The sequence below is a fragment of the Melanotaenia boesemani genome, chromosome 2, assembly GCF_017639745.1.
Source record: "Melanotaenia boesemani isolate fMelBoe1 chromosome 2, fMelBoe1.pri, whole genome shotgun sequence".
NCBI classification, from domain to species: Eukaryota; Metazoa; Chordata; class Actinopteri; order Atheriniformes; family Melanotaeniidae; genus Melanotaenia; species Melanotaenia boesemani.
The window spans coordinates 5,345,487-5,371,123 of record NC_055683.1 but is presented as its reverse complement, the minus strand read 5'-3'; the positions used below and the strand labels follow the sequence as shown (position 1 = coordinate 5,371,123).

At 38.6% G+C, this 25,637-nt stretch overlaps 3 protein-coding genes across 6 annotated transcripts in view; 2 read left to right on the top strand and 1 right to left on the bottom strand.

The window, feature by feature from the left end:
* Positions 1-672: 672 nt before the first annotated feature.
* Positions 673-5,692, bottom strand: LOC121654730 (THAP domain-containing protein 6-like). The gene is made up of 4 exons (XM_042008986.1): positions 5,497-5,692; positions 4,550-4,742; positions 4,269-4,382; positions 673-1,905 (listed from the first exon to the last, which is right to left on the bottom strand). Exons 1-4 carry the CDS (start codon positions 5,574-5,576, stop codon positions 1,708-1,710), a joined length of 585 nt encoding a protein of 194 aa, XP_041864920.1. The 5' UTR covers positions 5,577-5,692; the 3' UTR covers positions 673-1,707.
* Positions 5,693-5,775: 83 nt separating this feature from the next.
* On the top strand, positions 5,776-20,871 carry zc3h7ba (zinc finger CCCH-type containing 7Ba). 4 transcript variants are annotated; one of them, XM_042007587.1, is made up of 23 exons: positions 5,776-5,996; positions 6,224-6,291; positions 6,416-6,452; positions 7,890-8,087; positions 9,614-9,772; positions 9,917-10,007; positions 10,081-10,124; positions 10,553-10,607; positions 10,687-10,850; positions 10,939-11,533; positions 14,260-14,321; positions 14,414-14,507; positions 14,720-14,881; positions 15,548-15,762; positions 15,910-16,010; positions 16,102-16,283; positions 16,763-16,848; positions 17,181-17,353; positions 18,772-18,877; positions 19,180-19,288; positions 19,548-19,684; positions 19,779-19,948; positions 20,293-20,871. In XM_042007587.1, the coding sequence occupies exons 2-23, from the start codon at positions 6,233-6,235 to the stop codon at positions 20,471-20,473; spliced, it is 3,180 nt and encodes a 1,059-aa protein (XP_041863521.1). In that variant the 5' UTR covers positions 5,776-5,996; positions 6,224-6,232; the 3' UTR covers positions 20,474-20,871. The 4 variants fall into 4 exon arrangements, with proteins under 4 accessions (XP_041863521.1, XP_041863512.1, XP_041863530.1 ...); XM_042007578.1 differs by having other exon boundaries at positions 17,178-17,353; XM_042007596.1 differs by lacking the exon at positions 10,081-10,124 and having other exon boundaries at positions 9,927-10,007; positions 17,178-17,353.
* A 606-nt stretch (positions 20,872-21,477) lies between these two features.
* tefb (TEF transcription factor, PAR bZIP family member b) overlaps positions 21,478-25,637 on the top strand; it is a 44,595-nt gene continuing 40,435 nt past the window's right edge. Inside the window, exon 1 of the mRNA XM_042008470.1 lies at positions 21,478-21,688. Within this exon, the coding sequence (XP_041864404.1) occupies positions 21,583-21,688 (106 nt within the window). The 5' untranslated portion in view covers positions 21,478-21,582. The remainder of the gene's footprint in view (positions 21,689-25,637) is intronic.

Here is a 25,637-nt window from a genome sequence, read left to right as displayed (position 1 = left end):
AAAACTTGTTAAAATAGTTTGGATTAATTGTGCCCTTACAGATCTGTGTGCACTGATGCGCGTCCTTAACATCAGACTTTTGGACTGTGCTGAAAACAAACCATATAGTCTCTCTAGTCTTTTGCCCAGGGGATGTAGCACCCTTGATATAGCTCTCTGGCCACTGATTAATTTTCCAATTTTACTCATAAACAGTTTTTTGACTCAGATTTTGTAGCCTCCCTTCCACTTTTTTGTAAATGAAAACTTATCATGGACAACATATTGTACCATGAAACTATATATGCACAGTATGACTTGCCTATTTTGCATGTAAAAGCATCTTTATGATACATTTTGTCATATCCCTCTTTATTTGTTCAGTTTTTCTATTACACTTAACATTTTTCCCTCCAAAGGTGAGTTGTTTGTTTTCTTTTGTTTCTGTATTGGTCTTGTGACCGTGACAGAGCTTTGTCCTTGGAATGGGCTGTGCACCTAGAGACCCTGAATATTTTTCATTTTATTTTTAAATTTTATTTATTTAACAGGGACAGCACATATTAAGAAACAATGATAAAAAATTGTAATTATAAAAACATGTTATGAACACATGCACAGAATTACTAAAATGGTTAAAAGAAAAGTAGAAAAACATATTATAAACATACAAATACACAAATACTAAAATGGTACTTTTTATTTTTCTTTATTTACATACAGAAAAAAACAAAAACAGTATAAAAACTGAATTTCCGACAAACCCAACAGGAATTTGACATGAGTTCTACAATTAATATAAAAAAAAATTATCATTACAGACAGACACGCACTTGAAATTGAAGGTAGAAGCAAAAATTGGTGCACAGGAGACCCCATGTGGCGCTGGAAACTACTTTGTGGAGTTGTATAGCAGTGGTCAGACGCCTGCATAGACATACACGCCTTTTTGACTATAGCATTTTACTGTAATACATCAACATAATCACCAATCTGGCCTACGCTAGACAGGCCTTTAAATGAACACAAGTGAAGTTAATGATCATTAGTTGGATTTTTAGAATTAAAACAATTCTATCAATTTAATATTTCACTGGTAATTTGGTTTTATATTCTGAAGTTAAAATGCTTGGTTTTTTAGTAATAATACAGTTTAATCTAATGAACACTACACGTGGTTATTTTTCAAAAGTTTGAAAATGTTTTTTATTTTCTGTATTTAAACTTTTTTTTTCAGTCAGTTCACAAAACTCAACTTGCAACAGTGATACAAGGACAAAAATAAGGCATAATGTACACCTGTTAGTCCACTTCCTTCATTAATATTCACAAAAATTAAACACAAAATTGTAAATACAAATAAAACAGTAAACAGTGATTCCTGCTGTTTTTACATTTATACTACTGGACTACTCCAAAACAAACATTTAGAAGCAAAAACGATGATCAAAAATACAATCTTTATGGGCAAATTCAAGTCTTGTAACAATACATTTACATTGACATAATAAAGAAATATATCAAAATAAAAATAGCAAAGAATTTAAATTTAACATAATATAAAATGTACAAACAGTTCTGGCTTGAGAAAAGTCGGTCAGAGAAGATGAAATTCAGTTAACACACACCAGTTAGTACGTCTGGAACCAGATTAAGAAATGAGAAAGGAATGAACAGTGATGATGAATGATGATTAATTAACAATATATTATATATTTATCTGAGGAACTACTTTTTTGTCTTTCCATTTAGGATGTTTTTGTTACTCTTTAGATCCAGTAGAAGACAGCGAACTGCATTCTTTGCCCTCCGCTCTCTGTCCTTTAAGTTTCTCTTTTCTCGCTCCAGACTCTCCACTCGAGCCAGAACGTCGTCCAGTCTGGCCTTTAATCCAGCCAGAGAGGCAGGCAGTGCATAGTTATGGTCCTAGAAGAGAGAATTAACACAATGTGTTGAGAAATGTTTAAATCACTCTCACAACTTGAACAATGTCTCATAACATGTCCGTCTATCTTAATCGCAACACCCGTAAATCTAGTGTGTTGAAGACACACAAGATGCAACAGCTGTCTGAAGCCCTCTGAATACCTTATCAGTTTAATTCATCAATAACTGTTTTTGTTGACAAGTTATAATAAAAAAAAAGATATCCTTATTTTAATGTTGACTGTTACAAAATTCTAATAAAAGACAATTGAATTAATCAAAATATCTATTTTTGATAATAATCTTATTCCTAGTTGGAACTTCTTATTGAAACACTTGGAAAAGAGAGTAAACACTTTTTCATTACAAAGGTATTGCTTACTAGGGTGTAATAATAATAATAATAATAAAAAATAATAATTTTGGCTTGCGACATCTTAGATTTAGGTAAATATAACCTGAATGCAGAAGCAGTGAGTGAAAAAAGAAGCTAACCCCATGAGCTAACAGCTTGTAGAAACACGTTTTTAGCAGCAGTAACTGAAAGTAATTGTTTTCTGTATGATATGCTGTGATTAGTCTCTTCTTTTGTAGAGGAATTTTGAGTTCGTCTTCACAAAATTGCTTCTGTTACCTCAGGTTTGCAGGCATTTGTTTATTCTCTTTATGCTCCATCACAGCATTTCAATCAGGTTACAGTCTGGACTTTGTCTAGGTCATTGCAACATTTTGACTTGCTGCTGTGTTTGGGATTATTTTCCGGTTCAGTGACCCAGTTTCAGTCAAGCTTTAGTCTTTAGACAGCTGGACTCACATTTGACTCTAGAAAGCTTTGACATACAGAAGAGTTTATGGTCAACTCAGTGAGTGCAAGATGTCCAGGTCCTGTAGCTGCAAAACAAGCCCAAATCATCAGCCCTCCACCACCATGCCTAACAACTGGCATGAAGTATCTGCACTGTTATGCTGTGGTTGGCTTTCTACAAACACGGTACTGTGCATTATGGCCAAACATCTCCACTTTAGTCCAATCTGTTCAAAGGACATTGTTCCAGAAGTATTGTAGTTTGTTCAGATGCAACCTGGCAAACCTAGCAGTGTTGTTCTCTTTAGGAAGAAGATACTCTTTCCATGTAACCCTTCCACATAAACTATAATTATTCAGTCTTTTCCTAAGTGTACAGTAATGAACTTGAACATTTAACATGTTAAGTGAGGACTGTAGAGTCGGATATTATATTCCTCTAAGCATTCAGTCTGAAGTTAGAGTGAACTTACTGGGACGTCCACTCCTCAGAAGATTGGCAGCTGTCTTGAATGTTTTAAACTTATGAATATTCTTTTCCACTAGAGACGAATGCACTCCAAATGGTTTGGAAAGGACCATGTAACCCTTCCCAGATTGATGGATAACAACAGTTGCTTCTTTAAGATCACCACTGATGTTTTTCCTTCTTGGTATTGTGTTAACACACATTTCAATGCTCCAGAACAGAAAACTGCCAAAACCTCAGCTTTTCTACCTACGCAATTAATCAAGTGCATCTGAAAAGCAGTGCCTTGTTTCTAACTATCTTTTACTTCCTTTGGAAGCAGTAGAGTCCTTTTTCCCCACAAACCTAGACCACTTCTGTACTTTTTACTTAGTTTGTGTTGCTTTTTTAAGACCTAGAAAGCACCAGGATAATTTCTTATGTGGCAAGCATTAAAAAAAGGTTTATTTAAATTCGGTCGTGTTTATTTTAATGAGTGAATAAATTCTAAAAAAGACTGTTGCAAAAGAGGTAGAGAAGAGGAGTTAAGTTTCAATGTTATCATGGCCATGATGTTCTCATTTGTTTGGGGCATAACTACAGCGTGCTCCAGTTGCCTTTTTGAGGTCGTTTTCTGAAGGAATTTTTGCAGAAAATTTGAAAGTTTGTGCGACTTCAGAACATCCTAAATTGCAGAGAATCCTAAGATTCCAGATTTCATGATGGCTGAGGCTTGTAGCAGCTTTTGTTGTCTTAATCTTAATCTAATATATTTTGTATGCATTATTTCTCTGGTGTAAATACCACAGAGCTATTATCGATAATGACATTGTTATAGAGGGGTTGTTCATGAAATGTTCTGTCAATACGTGTAGTTTATCAACTGCTATCACCAAAATTGGTTTGTAGTCTCATGGTGCACATGTTTACACTTGGGTTGTGATTTTCTAGGTTATATGGAATAACTGTAGATTCTCACAAACTAACTACGTTGGAAGCGTCCATTTTTTGTGAGTTGCCACAGCACCAATGCCAGTTACCTGATAATGACTTCACAACTGGAATGCAGCACTAGAGCTAGAATACTAATACTAATACTAGAATACTTACAACATGAGATAAAGTATCTTGGTTCTGTTTACTTTCTTGGGATTGCAGCAAGCTCTCCACTGACAGACTCTCCTCAGCCTTCCTTGAGGTTTGTGTTGTCCTGGTTGTCACTTTCTGAAGCAGAGGGAAATAAAAAGACTTAAAACCTTGAACAGGTTTAGGATATTTCTACATTACCAACATATATACCAGTGTAGTTTTGGTTCCTACATATTAAGAAAGACCAGCAGATGTAGCACTGAAAAAATTATTAATTCTTTTTAGTAAGGTGGTCCATTTACTTTTTGAAGATGAGTTGGAAGACTGAAGACAGATGGCTTAGTTCCATCTCTCAGCCTGACTGTCTGACCCGTCCTATCAAAGTCTTCTGGCTTGAAGTGCTCACTGCAGAGCAGAGAGTATTCACTGGCAGAGAAACCTTTTCTTCTTAAAGCGATTTCCCACTGCTTCCTCAACTTTGCCTCCTTGGGAAACCTTCAAAGAGTAAGACATGTTAGCTTGTCAGCTAGATAGTCAGATTTACAATTTATCTGTCAATCAGCCTCTTAGCATAAACCAGTACAGTGTCATAGACACTAACACATAAGTTAGCTCAAAGTTAATCTCTACAGTAAAAGTACAAATCGTCATTACCACAGCTTGTTTATTACCCTTTAGATTGCACAATCTTTGTAAGGAAAATGGAAATGTGGGGTGAGCAGCAGAGTTACATCCTTGAAAAAATCAAATCAAAATCAAAACCAAATCTTCTCTGACAATGCCATTTGGTAAGTTTTTCATGGGCACAACCCACATACTCAACTCTTCTGCTCATACCACAAATGCCTTTTCCTTACAAAGATGATTTTACAAAGATTTAAAAGGGGGATAAAGAAGCTTGCCCAAAAGCAGTTACACCAAAGAAATGATCCACCAAACACAGATTTCCTTACTTTATGCGTTAAGTTTATTCAGTTTTCAGTCGTTATACTTATATTTCTTGAGGAAATGCTTTGCAAGGTAAAACTACTTTTAAACGAAACCTCTCTATTTTTTTTATTTTCTATTTGTTTACATTTCATAAGTATTTCTGCGGCAATGACTAAACCTGAACCTTAATTGAGTTATTTCAGTACAAAATATGAATAATAATTGTATTCAGTTAGCAGCCGCGAGCTTTTGATAGTTGAATTGTGATGGTCAACGAATGAAGTTAAATCGACGACATAAAACAGCTATTTGTTCTTACTTGTGAAATGTAATTCCCCGCAGTCTGGTTTGAACAGTGTGACGGTTTTTACAGCCCCAAGCTGCACAAGATCCTGGCATTTTCTCCCTGATCAGCCTTCCTGGGACTCTTAATCAGTTGCCACGGCCAACATGGCGACCCCGTTAACGTACGAACCAAGCGACTGCAACGTCGCTCAGAAACGTATCAAGGCTGGGAGTGGGCGGGGCCGCGACGTTCTGACGTACTCTGCTTGGCCATGTGACTGCTCTGGCATTTCTGGGTATTCTGTAAAGTGAAGATTTACTGCTCGAGTGGCTGGGAATCGAAACTTAACAAGAGACCGTGGATTGCTCCACCACCAAACACTAGGCTCCTACGGGCTTCTTCCATTTTACCTTCTATCCGAGTTAGCACGACTTCTCAGCTGCGGAACGCTAGTTTGTCATTTTTTTGGTAACCACCATGACTTGCCTTTAAACTTTTTTCTTTTGGTTCAATGAACTTCCTCAGTTCTTCAGGTAGGTGTGTCTTCATTGACGTTGGCCCAGTGGAATCATGATAGCCTTGTCAGCATGCACGTTGAAAGTTTGCATAAACAATGAACAGTTAGCTGCGTGTTTTTAAAAGATTTGGCTGCTTTTCGCCATTTTCTTTGTGAAGAAGATAATGTTTATTTGGTACTATCAACACACCGCCAGCCTTTGTTTATAATGCCGCTCTGGTCTGCATGTGTCCCCCCTACCAGCGAGCAACCATGGACCCTGCCCGGAACAAGCGCAGAGAGGAGATAAGCAAGGCTCTGGCATTTATACAGTGAGATATAAATATATTTCTTTTTTAAGGAAATTGGCAGAAAGTGAAACTGATTCTGAGTTGATTATATAATTTCCTTCAACACTGTTAGTCATTTTAAACAAATCTATGTCCTGTGTTGTAGGTCACCTCTGGCTTATCCAGATTCCAAAAGCTACCAGGTAGTGTATATTATCAATTTTTCATGTTTTTACTGCGTTTATTGTGATATCTGTTTTTTTTAAACTGCTGCACTTTGGTAATAAACTGTTGTTGGAGTCTTATGTGGAATGAATAAGACTATAACGCAGTCTTACTCCATTATGACATGCAATCTGCTTTTATTGCTCAATTACACGACTTCTCTTTAATCCACGAAATCGGATCAAGTCTCTGGACATCCCATTGATTTTAAACCCATAACAGGTTTGGTCTGCTACAAACAAAAACTGAGAAATCCTGGGAAAGAGATGTGTGAAATAGAGTTTTGATGTCTGTAGAAACATTAGTTTCTGTGAAACACTTTTATAGATATATTTTCATATTTAAATATCTGCAAGTAGCATGTTTAAAAATCACTGAAAAATCTGTGTTCTAGACAAAACTAACAGAACAATGAATGAAGTTCACTGACAGCAGTAGCATGATACCGGAGAAAAGGAGCATCCCATAGTTTGGTCTTAGAAGTTGCTTCTGATTTAAGATGGGCTGAGATCTGGTGGAAAATTCTAATTAATCAAAACATGAGTTTCTCTTTGAGAGGGATTATCCATCTTGTTAGCAAACAACAAAAGTTTACCAAAGTGCTTTAAAGTCTTGTGAAATAAGCAATAACAACAAAAAAGTGAGATAATAACATATAAAAGCATAATAGATAAGCATAAAAGGAAATTAAATACTATGAATGACAAATGATTGTTAATTGTGCACAAATCAACAAAGCCACCATCCATGATGTATGGGCTTGCATTAGTTCAGATGATATGATTAACTTGCACATCTGTAAAATGCTGGACTATACAGATGTTCCTTTTTTATCTACATCTTGCTCGTCACGTTGTTCATTTATAACAACTCCATGGTTCTGAAGTACTGTAATGCTAAACTGGCCCATTTGCAGTCCTGACTCATAACATGCTGAAAACATTTGCTTCATTAAGGGACAAGAAATTTGACAAAGGAGGCCCAGAACAGCTGAAAAGCATCAGAAAATCTAAAGTAAGCATGAATAGGAAACATTTCACCCTCAAAATGAGATTGTTGTCATCAGTTCAAAACCCCAGCAGGGTCGTTTAGACTGAAGAGACGATGCAGCAGAGTTATTAACAGGCCCTTTTAATTTTGGAAAAAGGTTGATAGTGTGACTTTAAAGTTAGGTGAAAACATAACAGTGGCTTAAGCCCCTTAAAACAACCAATAGCTCCAGTTTTTGAAGTGCAGAATCTTCTGTTTGACTTACTTTTATTGGCTTTAGTTTTCAGATCTTGAGTCTTAATTCAGTCAAAAATATGCTTTAAAACTCACAACAAAAGAAAGAAAGAAAATAATATCAACTGGGTGTGTTTTGACCTCATCAGAAGATAATAGTGCTTTTCCCTCCTTTCTTATCCTTCCTCCAGGACTATCTGACCCAGTTAGTGTGCAACCTGCTTGAGGAGGGCAACGCCTTCTTCCGAGACAGGGAGTGGGTGCAGGCCATCAGGGAGTTCACTGAGGGTTTGAATGTCTCATTGTATGCTGAAGGAGAGGACATCCAAATACCTAAAGCTCTGCTGGAGAGCCTGTATGTCAACCGAGCTGCTGCCCACCACAGTATGGTGAGATATTTTTGTCTATTTTTTCCTGTGTGTGCGTATTGTTCTGCAGGTTTGCTACTAGCGTTTGAAAGTTCAGACACACTTGTGATGATTAAGAGTCATGTTGAAACCAAAGCTTATAACAAACATGTTTCTACACCCAAAACTAATTGAGCCAGTCAGCTGTAGGTGAAGGCGGACTAACCTGCGACTCCTGCAGACTGAAATGACTCAGCATGCTTAGTCATATACAACTTTAGTTAATAGCCAGACATCATAGATAATGTTGTAGAAATATTTTTAACATGCTTCACTTTTATTACTTGAATCTCTTTAAGTCTGATTTAGACAGAATAGGGGCTTTTAGCATAGATGGTAAAAGGACGGCTATGCTGCCTGTACAACGTTGCTGTGGTTGAAGACCACTGAGCAACATTTTAACTTGTAATGGTTACTTCAGCTGTGTACAACATGGTCTCAAGGACAACATGAATTCTTGAAAAGGAGATTCATTATACTTGAACTGTATTACATTACAGTCATTTAGCTGATGCTTTTATCCAAAGGGACTTACAGTGGTTAGGCAGTGGCGTTAAGGGTCTTGCCTAAAGACCCAACTGGAAGGTGTTAATATTTGTCCGATGGGGGATTTGAACCCTGGTCTCCCACATGGGAGACTGATGCTCTGCCAGCCAGTTACCATGATTTGGTGGGAGGGGCTGCATGGTGGTGTGGTGGTTTGAACCACGGCTGGGACCTTTCTGTATGGTGTTTGCATGTTTTCCCCCTGAATGTGTGAGGTCTCTCTGGGTTACTTCACCTCCCTCCGACAGTCCAAAAACAAGCATGTTTGGTGTTTTTGGATTCCCTTTAGGAGTTAGCGTGAGTGGTTGTTTGTCTGGTCTGGTGACCTTGTCAGGCTTTCTTTTTCTTCCAATTTAACAAAACAAAAAAATTATTAAAAACAATTACTGAAGTATTTTTGTTTAAATAAAGTTTTTTTTTTAATTTAGAAAATGACAAAGTACATTTTAAATATTTTTTTTCTTTTTTTTACCTACAACATGGACTTGATTATACAGCCTTTCCCGTCATCAGCTGATGATTAACACATGTTTAAGATTGTTTTATGTAGAAAAAAAATAATCACAATATTTTAAGATATTTGCTTTTTTAAAGTCGTTCTAATTCTGTCAGTAAAAAGCTAAACTGACTGCATCAGTGGAGCAGTGGAGTTTGAATTTGCAGTTTTTTCTTAAAGGAAGTGTTTTATCAGCATCACAAGGCTGTTGGGAATAAACCTGCATACCACAAAAACATTTCTCAACTGCTGTGCCAAGCTCCAGACCTTGTAATTTAGACAGAAAACTTCAACACTTTAAATTGTCTTGTCTGTTTCAAAACTAAGTCTTTTAAAAGGATTAAACATATGTCTATAATTTGTTTTGTTTTGTCATATATGATTTGTGAAGCAAAAGAAAGGCAACAAAGTTAGTCCTCTTTTATATTTTTTTTCCAACTTATTATTATTCTCCTGTTTTCCTCAGGGGAAGTATGATAAAGGTGTCGAGGACTGCAACAGTGCTCTGGAAGTGTGTAAGGAAAGTCGCAGGGCTTTGTACAGGAAGGCGCTGTGTCTGAAGGAGCTTGAGAAATACAAAGAAGCCTACGACTGCATGACCAGCTGTCTGCTCTCTGCTCCCCAGGTAAACAAAGGCCAGAAATATCAGTATGCAAACAGAATATATAACCTAAACTAATTATAAATTCATGCCTTTGGGAATCAGTTTCACAGTTGTAACACGTGTGTGTTACACTGTGTTTTAGTCTCAGTGCATTAATTCATTCAGCTCTTGACAGGACAAACAGATGAACGAGCTCGCACAGGAGCTGGCCGTCCACCTGGGAATGAAAATTCGGAAACCATATGTCAGTGCAAAGGTGAGTAAAAATGATTATTCTAGATTATTTATTTTATGGAACAGAGGTGAACAACGTTAAAGGATTTTCTCAGTCTTCAGATCACTCTTTGTCAGAAGGCTGGATAAATACTGCAGTGTAAGTCTGGAAAACTTTAGTTTCATCGAGAAGTATATGGATTGAAATTTGAGTTTCTTTATTGCATAAACCTTAACGTAGATTAAATGTGTCAGAGAAATGGCTCTTTTGATGTTGACTGTGGACAAAGACCTGTTATGGTTTATAAAATCTCCATCATCTCAGCCAGCGCCTCTGCAGTCATGGTGCACATTCGTCCAGTCTTCTTGTTTCTCAAACCCAGCGTGTTATCTTATCTTTCCCAGGAAGATACATTCCTAAATGACAAAAATACATCCCCCTCAAAGTTGCACATTACAAAATGTTCCAAAAAACTGCTAATTGTTGTCAAATGAAGGATGAAGTTATGTGTTTTTCCATCATATCATTGAGCCTGCATCCATCCTCTATTTTTATTTAGTTTGAGATGTATTCCTGCTCATTTCTAGGACATTGGCGATAATTTAGGAAATGGTTTGAATTCTGCCAGTTCTGCTGCACCAGGTGAGAACTATTTATATTGTTTAAATTAATGTTTTTAAAACCAGTTACATAAAGACACATTTGTCCTGTTTCTCCACAGTCAATGTCCCCAGCGTTCCAAAGTCCCACTTTGCTTCCACACCTCCCGTCTGCAGCCAACCTGCCAGCTCTGTGCTACCTGACACTGTGGATGACTCTGAGCTGATGGGGGATGATTTAGACAGTCTGCTTGACTCCTTTCCAAATGAGGAAGAGCCATCTGAGGTGAAATATGCTGTATTTGTACTGCAGAGCAGTAAAGTGACTTTGGTTGCTAATAGTGGGTGAAAATGTCTTTTTCTCCCACGTCCAGGCAGCATTCGCAGTCCCCAGTAGAAAATCCACATCCACTCACACAGCTCCCTCTGTCCTGCCTGCTCCAACACCCCAGCTTCCCCCTGCCTTCTTCAACTCTGCCATCAATCAGCTCAACTCCCTGGACTCCTTTTCCAATGGCGGGTACGCCACTTCATCTACAGCACTGGATATCCTCGATGACCTGTCCGTCTCTGGAATTGGACGTGGTGCGGATGCTTCAAACTCAGTTCCGCCCTCCTCTGGACTAGATACCCTGGATGCTCTTGATTCCCTTGATTCTCTTGATGAAATTTTGGACGGAGCGTCAAGCGGTGTTGCTGCTGAGAAGGTTAACAAGCCTAAAACTGAGCTGGATGTAGGAGAAAAGTCTCTCAATGAATTGCTTGATGAAGTAGACATCTTGGGGCCTGTCTCTAATCCAAGTGGTCAGAGGAGGGATGTCCCTAAAATTAGCACTAAAGCCACAGAGCAGCTTGACTGCCTTGATGCCTTGGACTTGTTCCCCACAGTGAAGAGTGTTGGGTCTGCTTTGCCAGCAGTTTCATTTGGGGTAGCAGGCCTGGACTCGCTCTCTGATTTCAGCTCAAATGGTAACTATAATTCATTTCACTGTTTAGTTTTCAGAAGCAAATTTTCAGACTTAAGGGCTCAGATATAATGATGTCCTAGAGTTGTAGTTTTTAATGCTTTATAATATACCTTAAAAGAAATTAGTAATTTCTTATAAATAAGTTTAAGAACATAAAATAAGAAAAACAAAATGATAAAATAAGTTTTTCATATAAAATATTAAATGGGTGGACATTCTATCCACAGTATCCTTAGCACAAGACAGAGGAATAATGAAATGTCATCAAAGGCATATAAACTTGACCAAATGTTAAAATATTTATTTTATTTAAGCTACCAGCTTTAAACAGCTGAATCAAAATAATTATGACACATACAACCAGCAATTTTTTCAATTAACCGCAACTAGATGATGATCCTTTCTCTTCACACTTACTCCAGGAGTATGGAGTGCCGGACCCGCTTGTACAAGCTGTCCGGTCCCTGTACGACTGGTGTCAGAGCTTGGTCCGCATTGCCGGCAGTAAATCAGAATCATTTTCAGTGCGGGTTGGACTCCGCCAAGGCTGCCCTCTGTCAGCAATTCTGTTCATAACTTTTATTGACAGAATTTCTAGGCCCAGCCGAGGTGTTGAGGGGATCCGGTTCGGTGGCCTCAGGATTAGGTCTCTGCTCTTTGCAGATGATGTGGTTCTGTTGGCTTCATCGGGTTGTGATCTTCAGCTCTCACTGGAGCAGCCGAGTGTAAAGCGGCTGGGATGAGAATCAGCACCTCCAAGTCCAAGACCATGGTTCTCAGCCGGAAAAGGGTGAAGTGCCCTCTCCGGGTCTGCAATAGGGTCCTGCCCCAAGTGGAGGAGTTCACGTATCTCGGGGTCTTGTTCACGAGTGAGGGAAGGATGGAGCAGGAGATCGACAGGCGGATCGGTGCGGCGTCTGCAGTGATGCAGACTCTGCATTGGTCTGTTGTGGTGAAGAAAGAGCTGAGCCAAAAGGCAAAGCTTTTTTTATATATATATATATATATATATATATATATATATATATATTTTAAAATGTGCTTCATAGAAAGAAAGATTTACAAGCTAAATTTTAAATAAAAGTTATTTCATTCATATATATATATATTTTAGTTAATTGGCAGAAACTCTGTTATCGGAGATTTTTTTGCTAAATATCGGAATCGGCATCAACATAAAACAACCTATCCCTATTGGCCGGGCTCTACTAGTAATGCTTAAATATTTGAAGATTATTATTCAGAATTGGATGCATTCCTTCAAGCTGAAATAGCAGGAGAGGGCCAAGGCAGTTGTCTGCACCTGGTTGATCCTGCTCGCTATACAGGGAGAGTGTTTCATCACAAGATGCAGTAAAACGTGAACATGTTTCATCTGGAAGGTGTGGAGCTCAGGTGGGATGCACGTGTTACTACAACAAAGGTCTCAACACACTATGGTGTGTGCATCCTTGCGTCAACTAAAGCTACATGGCATTGCCTTTAGTGATTGACAAGCTTTTAGTCTTGAATGAATGAATGAAAAATACTTTATTAATCCCAAAGGGAAATTCAGTATTGTAGTAGTAGTAATTTTTTAGTAAAACAATCACATTAATTAATTAAGGGCTTTGTTCTTCAGCCTCATAGCTGCTGGAAGGAAGGATCTTCTGTATCTCTCTGTCTTGCATCGGACTTGAACAAGCCTCCCACTGAACACACTCTGTTGTTTCGTCACGGCGTTGTGTAGAGGGTGTGAAAGATCTTCCATTATCTTCATCAGCTTGTACAGAATTCTTTTTTTGATGATCAATTCCAGCGGCTCCAGAGTTACTCCAAGCACAGAACCGGCTTTCTTGATCAGTTTGTTAATTCTTTTCAAGTCTCTGGTTCTGATGCCGCTGCCCCAGCAGATTGCTGCAAAGCTGATTGCACTTTCAACAACAGACCTGTAGAACATTTGCAACATTTTGGTGCAGACGTTAAAAGATCTCAGCTTCCTTAAGAAGTAGAGTCTGCTCTGACCTTTCTTGTAAATGTACTCAGTGTTGCTTTTCCACTCAAGTTTGTTGTCTTGTTATTGTGTGGATGTTGGCATTGTTACAGTTTTTAAACAGTTTTTCACATCCTGTAGATGTGCACACAGTAGAGGCTAGCATGTAGTCTTTATTAACTTGACTCATCAGGCCTCAGTCTATTCTCTACATTTCGCTGTTATCTTGAAATAACATAAGTCGTCTGGCACATTGTAAATGCAAAGTAAAAACTGTTCAAACAGGTTTTGCCAGTGTGTGAGATGCAATCACGAGCTATAAACCTATGAGCTATGAAACTCTGTTTGTGTGCAGCAGCGTGAGTGGCGGTACAAACAAGGATTGTTGCCGCTGGGTAATTGCATCAGATGTGTTTTCTTCCAAACCCAACCTACCCAAACCACTAATCACGGCAGAGCACCTCTCCATTTTACCTCAGCCTGCTCTCTTCCAATCTGGCACCAGTCTTGCTGCTTAGTTACACTACAGATTAACAGATTAAAGTGCTTTATAAATAAAAGCTGAGTTTGGATACAGATGGACTTTCTGACTATTCACATCCTGTTTTGTCCTGAATATTGGTATTTAGTTACCTAAAACTTCTTGATGATTTTAGGAAACGTGTTTATGTGACGATAAGTTTATTGTAGTGTTTGTAAGTCTTTGCCATCTGATATCTGTTCAGTTTATTTTGTATTTTGTCCTTGCTCTTCAGGTTTCTCTGACTCACACACTGCATTTACTCCGGTAATGCGATCTCCTAAAAATCACTACAAAGTAAGACAGATTACATGGTCTGTGTTTGCTTCTCTTTCATTCTGTAATTTCAACTCTTTAATGGAATCCCTTTTCTTCCTTTGGATTTGTAGGAGAGAAATAGCCCAGGGCTTGTTTCAGTCTCCAACCCCCTAGCGTCCACCCACGAATTCCTGCAGGCCTGCTCCACATGTTTCCCTCAAGAGGGTACGTAAAGAGTCTCATCCTCTTCTGAATTGTTTCCAGGAGTCATAATAATAATCTGAGCCCATTAGCTGGTCAGGATTTTACTGTCCAGGAAGTGTAATGGCTGCTTGTTTTTAATATGTCTTACAGTGCACTTTCCTTTATTTTGATGTTTGCACTTTCTACAAAAAAGAAAAAAAGATCTTTTTATATGTGAAATACTCTGTCCTTAGGTAAAGGGATATACTCCTATGTTCACAAGCCAGACCTGGTCCACAACTGTAAGCGAGACATTCTGCTGTGTAGATGGAAGGTGGATTGTCCGACGGCGTGGACCAGAGTACGACCACTTCCTGCTAGGACATCCTTCTCAGGACCATTTGTACTCTGTAAAAGTGAGAACCTCCACATGAAATGAGTGATTGATTTTAATTTATTAACTTCTTATAATTATCATTAAAATAATTTGTCTTATCCATGTACAAAAATATCATGAGTACAGGAAGTATTTTCAAGATGTGCGTATTTCGGCTTGTATAGATTTTTACGTCCGAAGCATTGCTGCCCGGCTGTACTGTGTGAGGGGTTCATAAGGCGGTTCAGCTTCATCTCTGCTATTCAACCAGATGTTTTTGAAAGCTGGAGAAGTTATCTCCAAAAATAAAAATTAAATCAACTAAACCCAAACACAGTTAAAAAACTATTGTTTCTTAATGAAAATGAATAAAATCTCTCCACTACTGTACATTTGTTCTACTTACACAGGCACATTCACTGTCTTGTGCTCTGCTTAAACCAATACCATTGTTCAGAAGTGACACAGAACACAAATATTACCCCTCCTGCCATTATTATATTATATGACGTCACACCACAATATACTCTTTTATTAATTCTTATCTATATATATATATATATATATATGTATGTATGTATATATAAATAACAGGATGTGAACTTGATAATGAAATCATGTGACGCAGTACATCTGCATTTTATCTCTGCTTTAAGTCATTCTTGCTGTAAAACAGTAAATTATGTATATTTTCTCCCGTATATAGATCTGCTGCAGTCTGGGGATTTGGGCATTTGTAAGTACGGAGAGAAATGCACGTTTGCCTACAACCAGCTGGAGATAGATGTTTGGACAGAAGAGAGGAAGGGGACACTAGACAGGAACCTGCTGTTTGAGACCACACCCGTCAAAATGGACCCTGTGAACAGCATCATACAGCTTCAAGAGGAAAACAAGGGCATGTTTATCTTCCTTTGTCAGGTTAGGGCATGTATAATGTTTTTTTTGTCAGAAGAGTCCCATTTGTTTAATTTGAAGCTGTAAAACTGGACACCTGCTTACTAAAAATCATAAATGAGGGTTAATAACAAAAACTACTAACAGCTTGTCCTGTTTCCATCTTTGTAGGAGTGTTATGACAGTAAACCTAGAATCATCAGTAAACGCTCCAGTGACAATCACGCCATCTGCTCTAACGTGGATGCTCGTCACAACTTCGATGCTAATAAGTGAGTGTGTTATGACATTATGACTCCTAAACTCCTTCTATCCTCTCTAATTTCAATCATGCTCTCTGTTTCCTCCTTCTGTGCCCATCAGGTGCCTGGCCTTTGTGATGAGGACCTTCAACGTGAACTACAAAAAAGTTCGTCCTCTCAGCATCATGTGCCAATTGGACTTGTGCCGACAAGCCATCCGGTATGGCTGCCAAAGAGAAGACAGCTGCCAGTATGCCCACTCTGTCATAGAGCTTAAAACCTGGAGGATTCAGTGTCACACAGGTGCAGCATTACTACACATTTGTACAGCATATTTTATGTGTCGTGGCTGATCTGAAATTTTCTAGTATTGTAAAAACAATTGGAAGTTTTATCATTGCCAGTTTAAATATCCTGAATGCAAAACACTGTATGGCCTTAGAAATAGTGATTCATTTGCTGAGAGCTACTGGGAAAATGGTTAAAGTTAAACGGTTACTGCTTTAATCAGTAATTATTCCACCTCTGAAGCTCACTGCATCTTGGCTGGCTGGTTTTAAACAGCATGAAGACATACCTCCAGCAGGTGGTTATTTTACTGTCCGCCAGAATGAATGCTACTCTATCATTCTTTTCAAAAAACCTTTAAATACCAGAATAAATAATCACAAATATACTTTATTTGTGGGATGTGAAGTGGAAAACATGTATAAAAACTTGGTTTCATGGGGACTCTAACATGTTTTTGACTGAATTTTCTGTGTATGTATGTTTATTTACAGGTATCAGCCCTGATGAGATTGTGAAAGTATCCATGAAGTATCATGACAAGACAGCGCAAAATTCAAACAAAGACAAAGTTAACAGAGTAAGAAATAATTTTTCCAATCTGTACAGAGACACAGTGTCCTCTATCTCATACACCAACATGTCCATTAGCACCTGGATGAGCCTTTCCTGCTTCTTGTCTCTTCTTTTTTCATACTTTAATTAAAGCAATCGCATCACCTTAATGCTGTTGCTGTCTCTACTTTTAAGCTTCTTTTATTTACAATCCTTATATTCTGATTTAAATTACAGCATCATGTTGTTTGCAAGTAGCAACCAGAGTATGTCTTTGTCTTCCATGTATTAATAGACTAAAATAAATCTATTGAGAATTTCGTCTATATATTTTCTCTATTATTTGACTTTAAGCAGGTGTTCGCTGGAGGAGGTGGAAGCAAATCTAAAGGAGGAGAAGTAGGAGGTGCCAGGAGTGGGAAGACTCTTAATATGAAGATGAAGTTTGCATGTGCTCAGTGCTGGGGGGGCGGCCTGATTACCGAACCAGACAAAGCACTCAAGTACTGTTCTGCCAAAGCCAGCCACATGTGAGTCAACATGATATTTGTATGTAGTTCTTATGCAAGTCTAGTGATGCTTTCAATAATTTGTTGTGGCTGGAGTGATTTCACGAATGAAAGTTCATTTTTTTGAAATTGTGATGGTGACATGAGACTCATTATGTGACCAAAGCAGGAGCTGTCTGCATTCTCTGCACATAGTCAGACTTGTTCACCGTGCACGTTGGTCCCAAGCTGCAACCTCCGCCTGTAAAATGTGAAGCCTATGCGGAAGTGCCACACATTGCAGTTCAAACCTCATCCGCTAGGGGCTGCCTCCAAAACAGAGTCAATCCCCATAGACTCCCATGTTAAAAAGACCAACTTCACAGCAGAAATACACATGTTTACAGCCTGGTACAAAAATCCATTTTAGGATTAATAGGTCACGTTTACCTTCATGACAACTGTGAGGGGGGTGAATTTTTTTTCTAACTCATCTGTTTGGATGTTATTTAATCTTGAAATTCTGCATAATTAAAGGTGTGTCCTTTTGATTGACAGGTATCAATATCCATTGAAAGAAGGGAGAGTGTAGCACAAATGCGGTTTTTAGCTGGCTAACAGTGCGTCTTTGCTTTAGCTCGCCTACCTCCGTTAGCTGGTTAGCTATCGTTAGCTCGGTTAGCTCTTAGCTACAGGCAGCTCGGAGTTTGATGGTGTCAATTATCCACCCCCACCTTCACAGTCTCCCTCTCAGCTCCACCTCTTTGCCCATTTTTGGATTTTCCGGGACTAACGACATGTGTGACGCTGCCAAGATGACGATGGTGGGAACGCCTAACGAGCTTCACTTTTTCGCTTCAGAAACCTACGGGTGATGTCACGGAGGCTCCGTTCATCTTTTATATACAGTCTATGGTTGGTCCAGAGGCTTCCACTTCTTAGTAGTCCTGTGGTGTTCATGGACGAGATCTTGGGGAGAGGAGGATGTCTGGGTTGAATCCTTTCTTTTTGCAAATTATGTGGTTCTTTTGGCTTCTTCAGACCAGATCTTCAGGATGCACTGTGGCGGTTTCCAGCTGAGTGTGAAGCAGTTGGGAGGAAAATCAGTTCCTCTAAGTCTGGTAGAGTGCTAGCTTTGAGTTGGAAATGAGACTCTACCGCAAGTTAAAGAGTTTAAGTATCTCAGGATGTTTTTAACAAGTGATAGTAGGATGGAGAAAGAGGTGATGAGATGGATCGAGGCTTTTTCAGCAGTAATGAGGCACCGATCTTTTGTAAAGAATGATTAACCAACAGGCGAAGATTTCGGTTGAGAGGGATTAGACTTGGGATCCCCCAAGAGGAGGTGGAGAGTGTCACCCGGAAAAGGGCTGTCTGGATCTGGATGAATGGATGGTGGCAGTCTAAGCATTTAAATTTATCATCATATTTCTGTCTTTTTCTTGGGTTTTCATCTTTAGGTGGACGAAAGACAGACGAGTACTGCTGGTCAAGTCCTCAGAGAGAAGTAAATGGGTTCAGGTCCGACCACTGCCTCATGCCAAGAACTTCCCTGTGCAATATGACGTAGGTCTTACATCTGATTTTACACACAGATGCAACCAGCTGTTCAACAGAGGCTCTCATTTAACAGACTTCCAGTGTTTTCCCAAGTTTTCTAACATTTTTTCTCCCTTTTTTCCGTGTTTTGTGTAGCATTTCTACTGCTTGAAGATTAATTTCAAAGGTTTCTTTATTAACATATTTTTAAAAATCACATATAGCCAATGTTGTGACTTTTACGTGACATAGGAAGGGTTTTTATCCACTGATTGTTTGTATTCAGCAGTGTGTTCTGTATTTAATAGCTTTATGTTTTCTTGTGTCAGATGTGTGCCCAGATTCAGGAGAAGAGGAAATGTAACTACACTGGGAACTGCACCTTTGCTCACAGCCAGGAGGAGAAAGAAATGTGGATGTACATGAAGAATAATGACTGTGAGTTATTAAAATTACTCTGCAATACAGTTAGAATGAGATAAAAAGGAAACGTGCAAAGCAGCCTGGTATTACTAAGCCCTGCTTGTAGAACCTGTTGGTGTATAGTGTGTGTTTTGATTGATGGTGTTCATTGATTTGGACATTGTGATGCCAATTTGACGTACTTTACAATGGGAATTAAGAAAAGCTGAACATTTTGCTTTATGGGTATGATTGTTAAATACAGAAGTTCACTGCATTGTATTTGTGCTTGTAGTGCGGGACATGCAGCAAGTGTATGACATGTGGTTGACATTAGCTGGCAACCACCGCCAAGCAGAGGGAGCCACGTTCTCTCAGCCCAACTCCGAAGAGAAATGCATCATTATGCCAACTGACTACGCTGAACCAATGGTGGGTTTTACAGCTGAAGCTAAAGACCAGAATTGTTCTCTGTATTTGCATCTGTAAGAAAAGATTTTTTCAATGAATTCTCTCTATATTTTAGTATGGTTTCCACTGCCGTTTGTGCGGTAAGCACAGTAACAGTGAGCGACAGTGGCAGCAGCACATTTCCTCTGAGAAACACAAAGACCGAGTGTTCAGCTGTGAGGGAGAAGATGAAGCTCTGACATGGAGCTACCGCTTTCCTGGAACATGCTTTAAACTCTGCCCCAAGTAAGATCTCCTCTCAGATCAATTTGTGGTTTCAGAGAATATCGAAATGTTGAGTTCAGCTTTTTGTATTTCAGTGTCACAAGTCCAAATAACAGGAACAGATGGAGAACTTGGCAAAAATATGAGCAACTTAAGCTGTGCAGCACATTGGCAGAGCTAGTCATCTCAGATTTCAACATTAATGTGCCCCTGAATTTCAATATTGTTTCTGCATCTTGTGGAGTTGGTTTAAAAATACACCGACAAACTCTATTACTGAATTTATTGGAAGTTAACATATTGAAGGAAAAAATGTCATTTTTAGTCGAAAAGGAAACATTTACCATAATGTTGATGACTTCCAGGTTTGATGGTGGCTGTCCTGATGGTGTGAGCTGCGATTACGCCCACAGCCCAGAGGAGCTGCAAGAGTGGACGGAGAGAAGGGATTTCCTGCGACAGAAACTGGCCAAAGCTAGGGACGACATGCTTGTCATGCCTAATGAGTTTGACTTTGGGAAGTACAACTTTCTACTGCAGGACTGAGAAGAATTTGACTTTGCAACTGCCAAACTAGTATTTTGATTATGTGTTGATGTTTCAAACCTAAACTATTATGTTTAGACTAAGGAAGCACTTGAATTGTCAAACACATATTGACCTTCCCCAAAGTGCTGCATTAGTAACTCTAAATTAGTCAATCTTTTAACTTTTTAAGTGTTTGTTGCCATGTGAATACATGTCTTTTTGCTTCATGTCTGTTAAAGGGTTTACAGTGATCTGTACTTGGAGCTGCTTGTATGCTTTATTTTCACTCTTTTATGTACTTTCCCCCTTAGTTTATATTTCGTTTCAGCATTGATCAGTGCCTTCAGTCCACAGTTTACCAAAGATGTGCAGAATGTTCAAACGCCTGAATGTTTATTAAAAAAAAACAATTAATATTCTTGTGTCCAAGTCCAGTTTGTACTCATGCAAATACGTGATACAGATTTGGATATTAGTATGACTTTACTATATTCTCAATGATTAAAGTGTTGGTTACTCAGGGTTATTTATGTTGTGAATTTGTCAATTACCCATTTATGATCATGATCAGAAATAGTTATAGCTATATAGTTTTTATATATATAAAGAAATACTTGAATATAGTGCCATTCTGCAACCCCCAACTTGTTTTTGAGTATTTCTTACAAAGTACGAGTGCTGTAAATACTCAATGCGCTTCGTTGTAATTCCAACTATAGAACAGTGGATGGCGCTGGGCACCTCAGAAAGGCTGCTTTACCTTGCACGTGCAGCCGTGCATGGCGTGTATGAATCTGTTCCCAAATAAAAAACATCCTTACGGCTGCTGTTGTCGTTTCTCCGGAAAGAGCCCGCCTCCTGCTCTCTGATAGGTGCAACGATTTGACTGACATGCGCGTACTCAAATGCCATGAAGTCAACAAGCGGTGGGGGCGGGGTTAAAGCTGCTCATTAAGAGGCAAATTATTTGGACACATGCAGGAGTCCCCGTGCTACTGCGAAGTTGAGAAGAAGTAACAGAAGACCATTGCAGAGGGCTTAAACGGTTTCTCTGTCATATTTTAAGTGTTTTCAGTCATTTGGACTTAAACCGTCTACTTCAGCAGGTGTTTTAAAGGTTGTTCGTCATGTCAACAGCGAATCAACTCATTTTTGGGGATAGGAGCGACGTTCCTGATCTCCTGAAGGCTTTGGCAGACTACCCCTTCTCCTTTCCTGCCTTTGATGAAATTGGTGAGAGTATTTTTAGCTTTTCATAACGTTTTGTTATTCTTGTGTTCAGGTTTAACACTTTAAAAAGGATTGTAATAATAATGAAAAAACTGCTGTTTAAGCGAAGTTATTGAAAATAGACACAAAACATGTTTATTTAACATATTAACGTTAAATAAAAAAATAAAAAGACCAGCTGAAATTTACAGCAGGGCAAAATAAGTCAGTTATTAGTCTAGTCACGTGACTATCTGAAGTAGTAATTACACTTTTGACTCAACTTATTCGGTGCACTAAGAAGTTCAGTCTCAACACTGACTATATATATATATGTGTGTGTGTAGGGGTTATTCTGATTGTATGGACTGTACTGGAGGTTCTGTTGTTTCATGTGTAGAGGCGTCTTTGCTAGTTTACCATCACAGATGTGGCTACAAACTGACTTGTTGAATGGTTATCTATTATGCCTGTGCTCATACTCAGTCATCAAGGTCATGGTAATAAACAGAAATCACATGTCCATTTGCCTCCAATAAAGTGTATGGTTGTTAATTTAAGTCCAAGTTGCAGATAAGACAGTCACCAGATATGGATTATTAAGTTTAGGAACATGTCAGGGGCTCACATGGACAGGTGGTGAAAGACTGATCTGTATCATCTCAGCAGACTGAGGTCACTGTGATGTCAACAAGGCAGTTTCCGACTGATGCAATAAAACAGAAACAGGCTTTATTCAGGGTTTTACCACATCCTTATTATGATTATTATTTATTTATTTTATTTCTTTTGTCCACTCGCTGTGTTACAAGTGTATTTTCTTGCTCAACGAGTTTCTAAGTTAAGGATTTTTTTAGTGACAGTGCAGAAAAAAACAAGAATAAAAGAGAAGGTATTGAGTTGGTAGGACATGCCTGCAATAAAAGCCTCCACCTAAACTAAAGCAGACAGGTGTTTTTCTTTTTCTTTTTTTCTTTTCAATACCTCTGATTAAGTGTTTATCTTTGTTTGCATATTGACAAAAACATCACAGACTATGCGACGAATACAGGGACTATAACTTATTCAGGGTTTGCCTGAGGTTGGGTTGTGTTAATCAAAACATAACTATGTTGACATTTGGTTGTTTAATTGAAAAAAATGTTTAATCAAAATCATGCAAATCTCTAGAATTATCATTAATTTAAAAAATGTAACAACAGAGAGGTGCTTTCTATCAGTAGGTTGACAGTCAGGCTGAGTATTCAAAAATTAAGTTCTAAACAAACTATGAAAATCTGAGCTCCACAACATGTTTTTGAATTGACAAAGGTACTTCAGAAGATGTCAGAAAACTTCTGCTGATTTAATCATCTTTTTTAAAAGCTTGTGCAAAAATATGATAATACTTTAGACAATATTTATACAGCATTTAAAAGTAGTATGTTGCAGCATGGATATTGGCATGTATTGGATGGGTTGGATTTCCCTCAAATGTATCCTTGCAGCGAGAGGGTAAATCTGCCTTTTAAGCTCAACAACGTGGTAAGTAGAGCAGCATAAGTGGAAACGCTTTCACAAAAACTTTTGTGGCAACCTGCCATCTCTGAAAGCAAACTTTTCACACCTTAGCTTTTGAGTTATGTAGCTTAACTTTTTTTCTGCACACTTTGCTCCCCATGTAGACCATGGTGCATTCAAAAGCACCAAGTCTCTAAAATACAATTCTCAGCTATCTGATGTGATTGTTTGGAGTGTCAAACAAAAACCAGTCTGCTAAAACTGAAAACAAAAAACAAAGAAAAAACAAAAAAACACTCTTGATTAGCCAGTGTAACCAAGAACCAAACAGAGAAGTTCAGAAGCCTTGTTTCCTAATGCTGCAAATGACTTTGTTCTGGATGACTGAGAATCTGTAGACACAGAAAGTCTTGCAGCATGTCTTTATTTATTTTGTACACATGCTGCCTCATAGATTTGTAGTAAAAATCAGCATCATGGGACAAGCAAGAAGGTTGAAGCAACATGCCACAGACCAGAGAAGAATATGATGAAATAAGTCCAAGAGTCAAATTAAGCCATGACATAGAGAAAGAATTCTTGGCGCTGGGTCATTTCAGCACTGGATAGCTCCCTAAACTTCCTCCCTAGTTCTGAGGGTACATGATTTAATTCTATAGAGGACATACAGACACAATATAGAAACAATGCCACTGTACTTTTAAAACTGCGATTTTCAGTTGATCACGCCTCACCTCGATAGTTTGTTAGCACATCAAGCAAAATGCACATTGAAACACGGCTTAAATACATCCAAAATTACAGTCATGTTATAAATAAGGCTTTGTTCACTGACTGATTATACTGATTTGGTACTTGTTACCACATTTGTAGTTTCTGCTGACACACTGATTAATATGGTGGGAATATTTTGTAGTAATTTTCCCTAGAATACATAACAGAGCAGAATGCATGTAAATATGTTTGTTGTTTATTCTGCTGGACACTCCCTGATGTTCCTGTTCCATAATCTTTCACTGTTCTATCCCCTCACTGTGGTGGTGTTTATAACATTCATCAAACAGCCAAGCACCTCCTGTTGTGAAATAAAACATATTGGATTTGTTAAAAACCACTAATGCTCTGTTCAGGTTCTCTAAACCTCAAGCTAGTACACCCTCAGACTCTTCTTTGTTCTCAGAGGTTGGACACTCGTGCCACATGATGGGAAAGATGATTGTTTTCATCTGTGTTTATGAACAGTAGGGGGCACTGTTATCTGTTTTTGTTTAGTTTTGTTCTAAAGGAACAGTTTGGTATGAACTGTACACAAAGCAGACTTTAGACACAGCTTTCCTTGTACTTTTCAGGCAACCCCTTCTGCAGAATCTTAATCAAGTAACAGAATTAAAGCTTTAGAGTTGAGTGTTTGCACAGAAGAGGTGTGATACATAGGCCTACTTACAAAAAAGTTTGATTATCATGCCTCACTTTTAGATTTTAATCACCCATTCAGCCAATGTGACACATTTTTATTATGCATACCTGATGCAGAGTGTTGTACAATTGAGGTCACTAAAGCTGCAGTAGAGACACTGAAATGATCTCAGCTCATGTTGCTCTTTATTTAGATTCTAGTCTGTCAGTCTTTAGTCTCCTTTTTTGGAATTAAAACTGAAGCTGCAGATTCTCCTTTCTCCTTGTTTACTTCACATCTGATAAAAGCGTTATGAACTTCTAAAGAGACACCCACTACCCGTGAAGGTGGCTTGTGATCGGGTTGAACATTGTGTTCCCGAACCCAAACATCCTGCCTGAGAGTGAGGGAGAGGCGTTAACTGTCGCGTGCACGGAAACGTGATATTTCCACCTATTGAGGCACTTTATATGAATAATTCATTTTAAATTAATTTTTCCAATAAAAGACTGCTCAAATGGAAGCGCGTTTTGGGTTTAATGTAATCCGTTTTTGTCAGGAAGCGGGAACATTTGGGGGTATATTAATATTTGAAACATATATTTTTACTCCTGCTCTGTGGTGAATAACGTGCTTTATGTTCTCTAAATTCCGCGTGCCAGCTGTTCAAACGGTGGGCGCGTGCTCGCTCCAGCTCTCATTGCCTTGCACGTGCGGAGTATCACAAGCTACGCCCCTCGACAGATTGTACGATCACGTGAGTGGGGTGGGGGCGGCTGCACATGTTTGGCCACGAGTGACTTGTTGTTGCAAAGGACAGCTAGTCATTGCAGGATATTCTTAGGGTGGGTGAGTATGAATGTGTGAACAGCATCCATGTCATTCTCTCACATGGAAGCGGTGAAAATCTTATATATATCGTGCTTAATTAAAAAAGTGATACTTGGATACATATATGTATATATCCCGTTCGACTGTACAGTCTTGGTACTCTTGAGTTTATGTGTTGCCTGTAGTTTTATTTTTATTTAAATATGTCAACGTGTGTTTTTGATGCCGATGAGCAACTATAAAGCC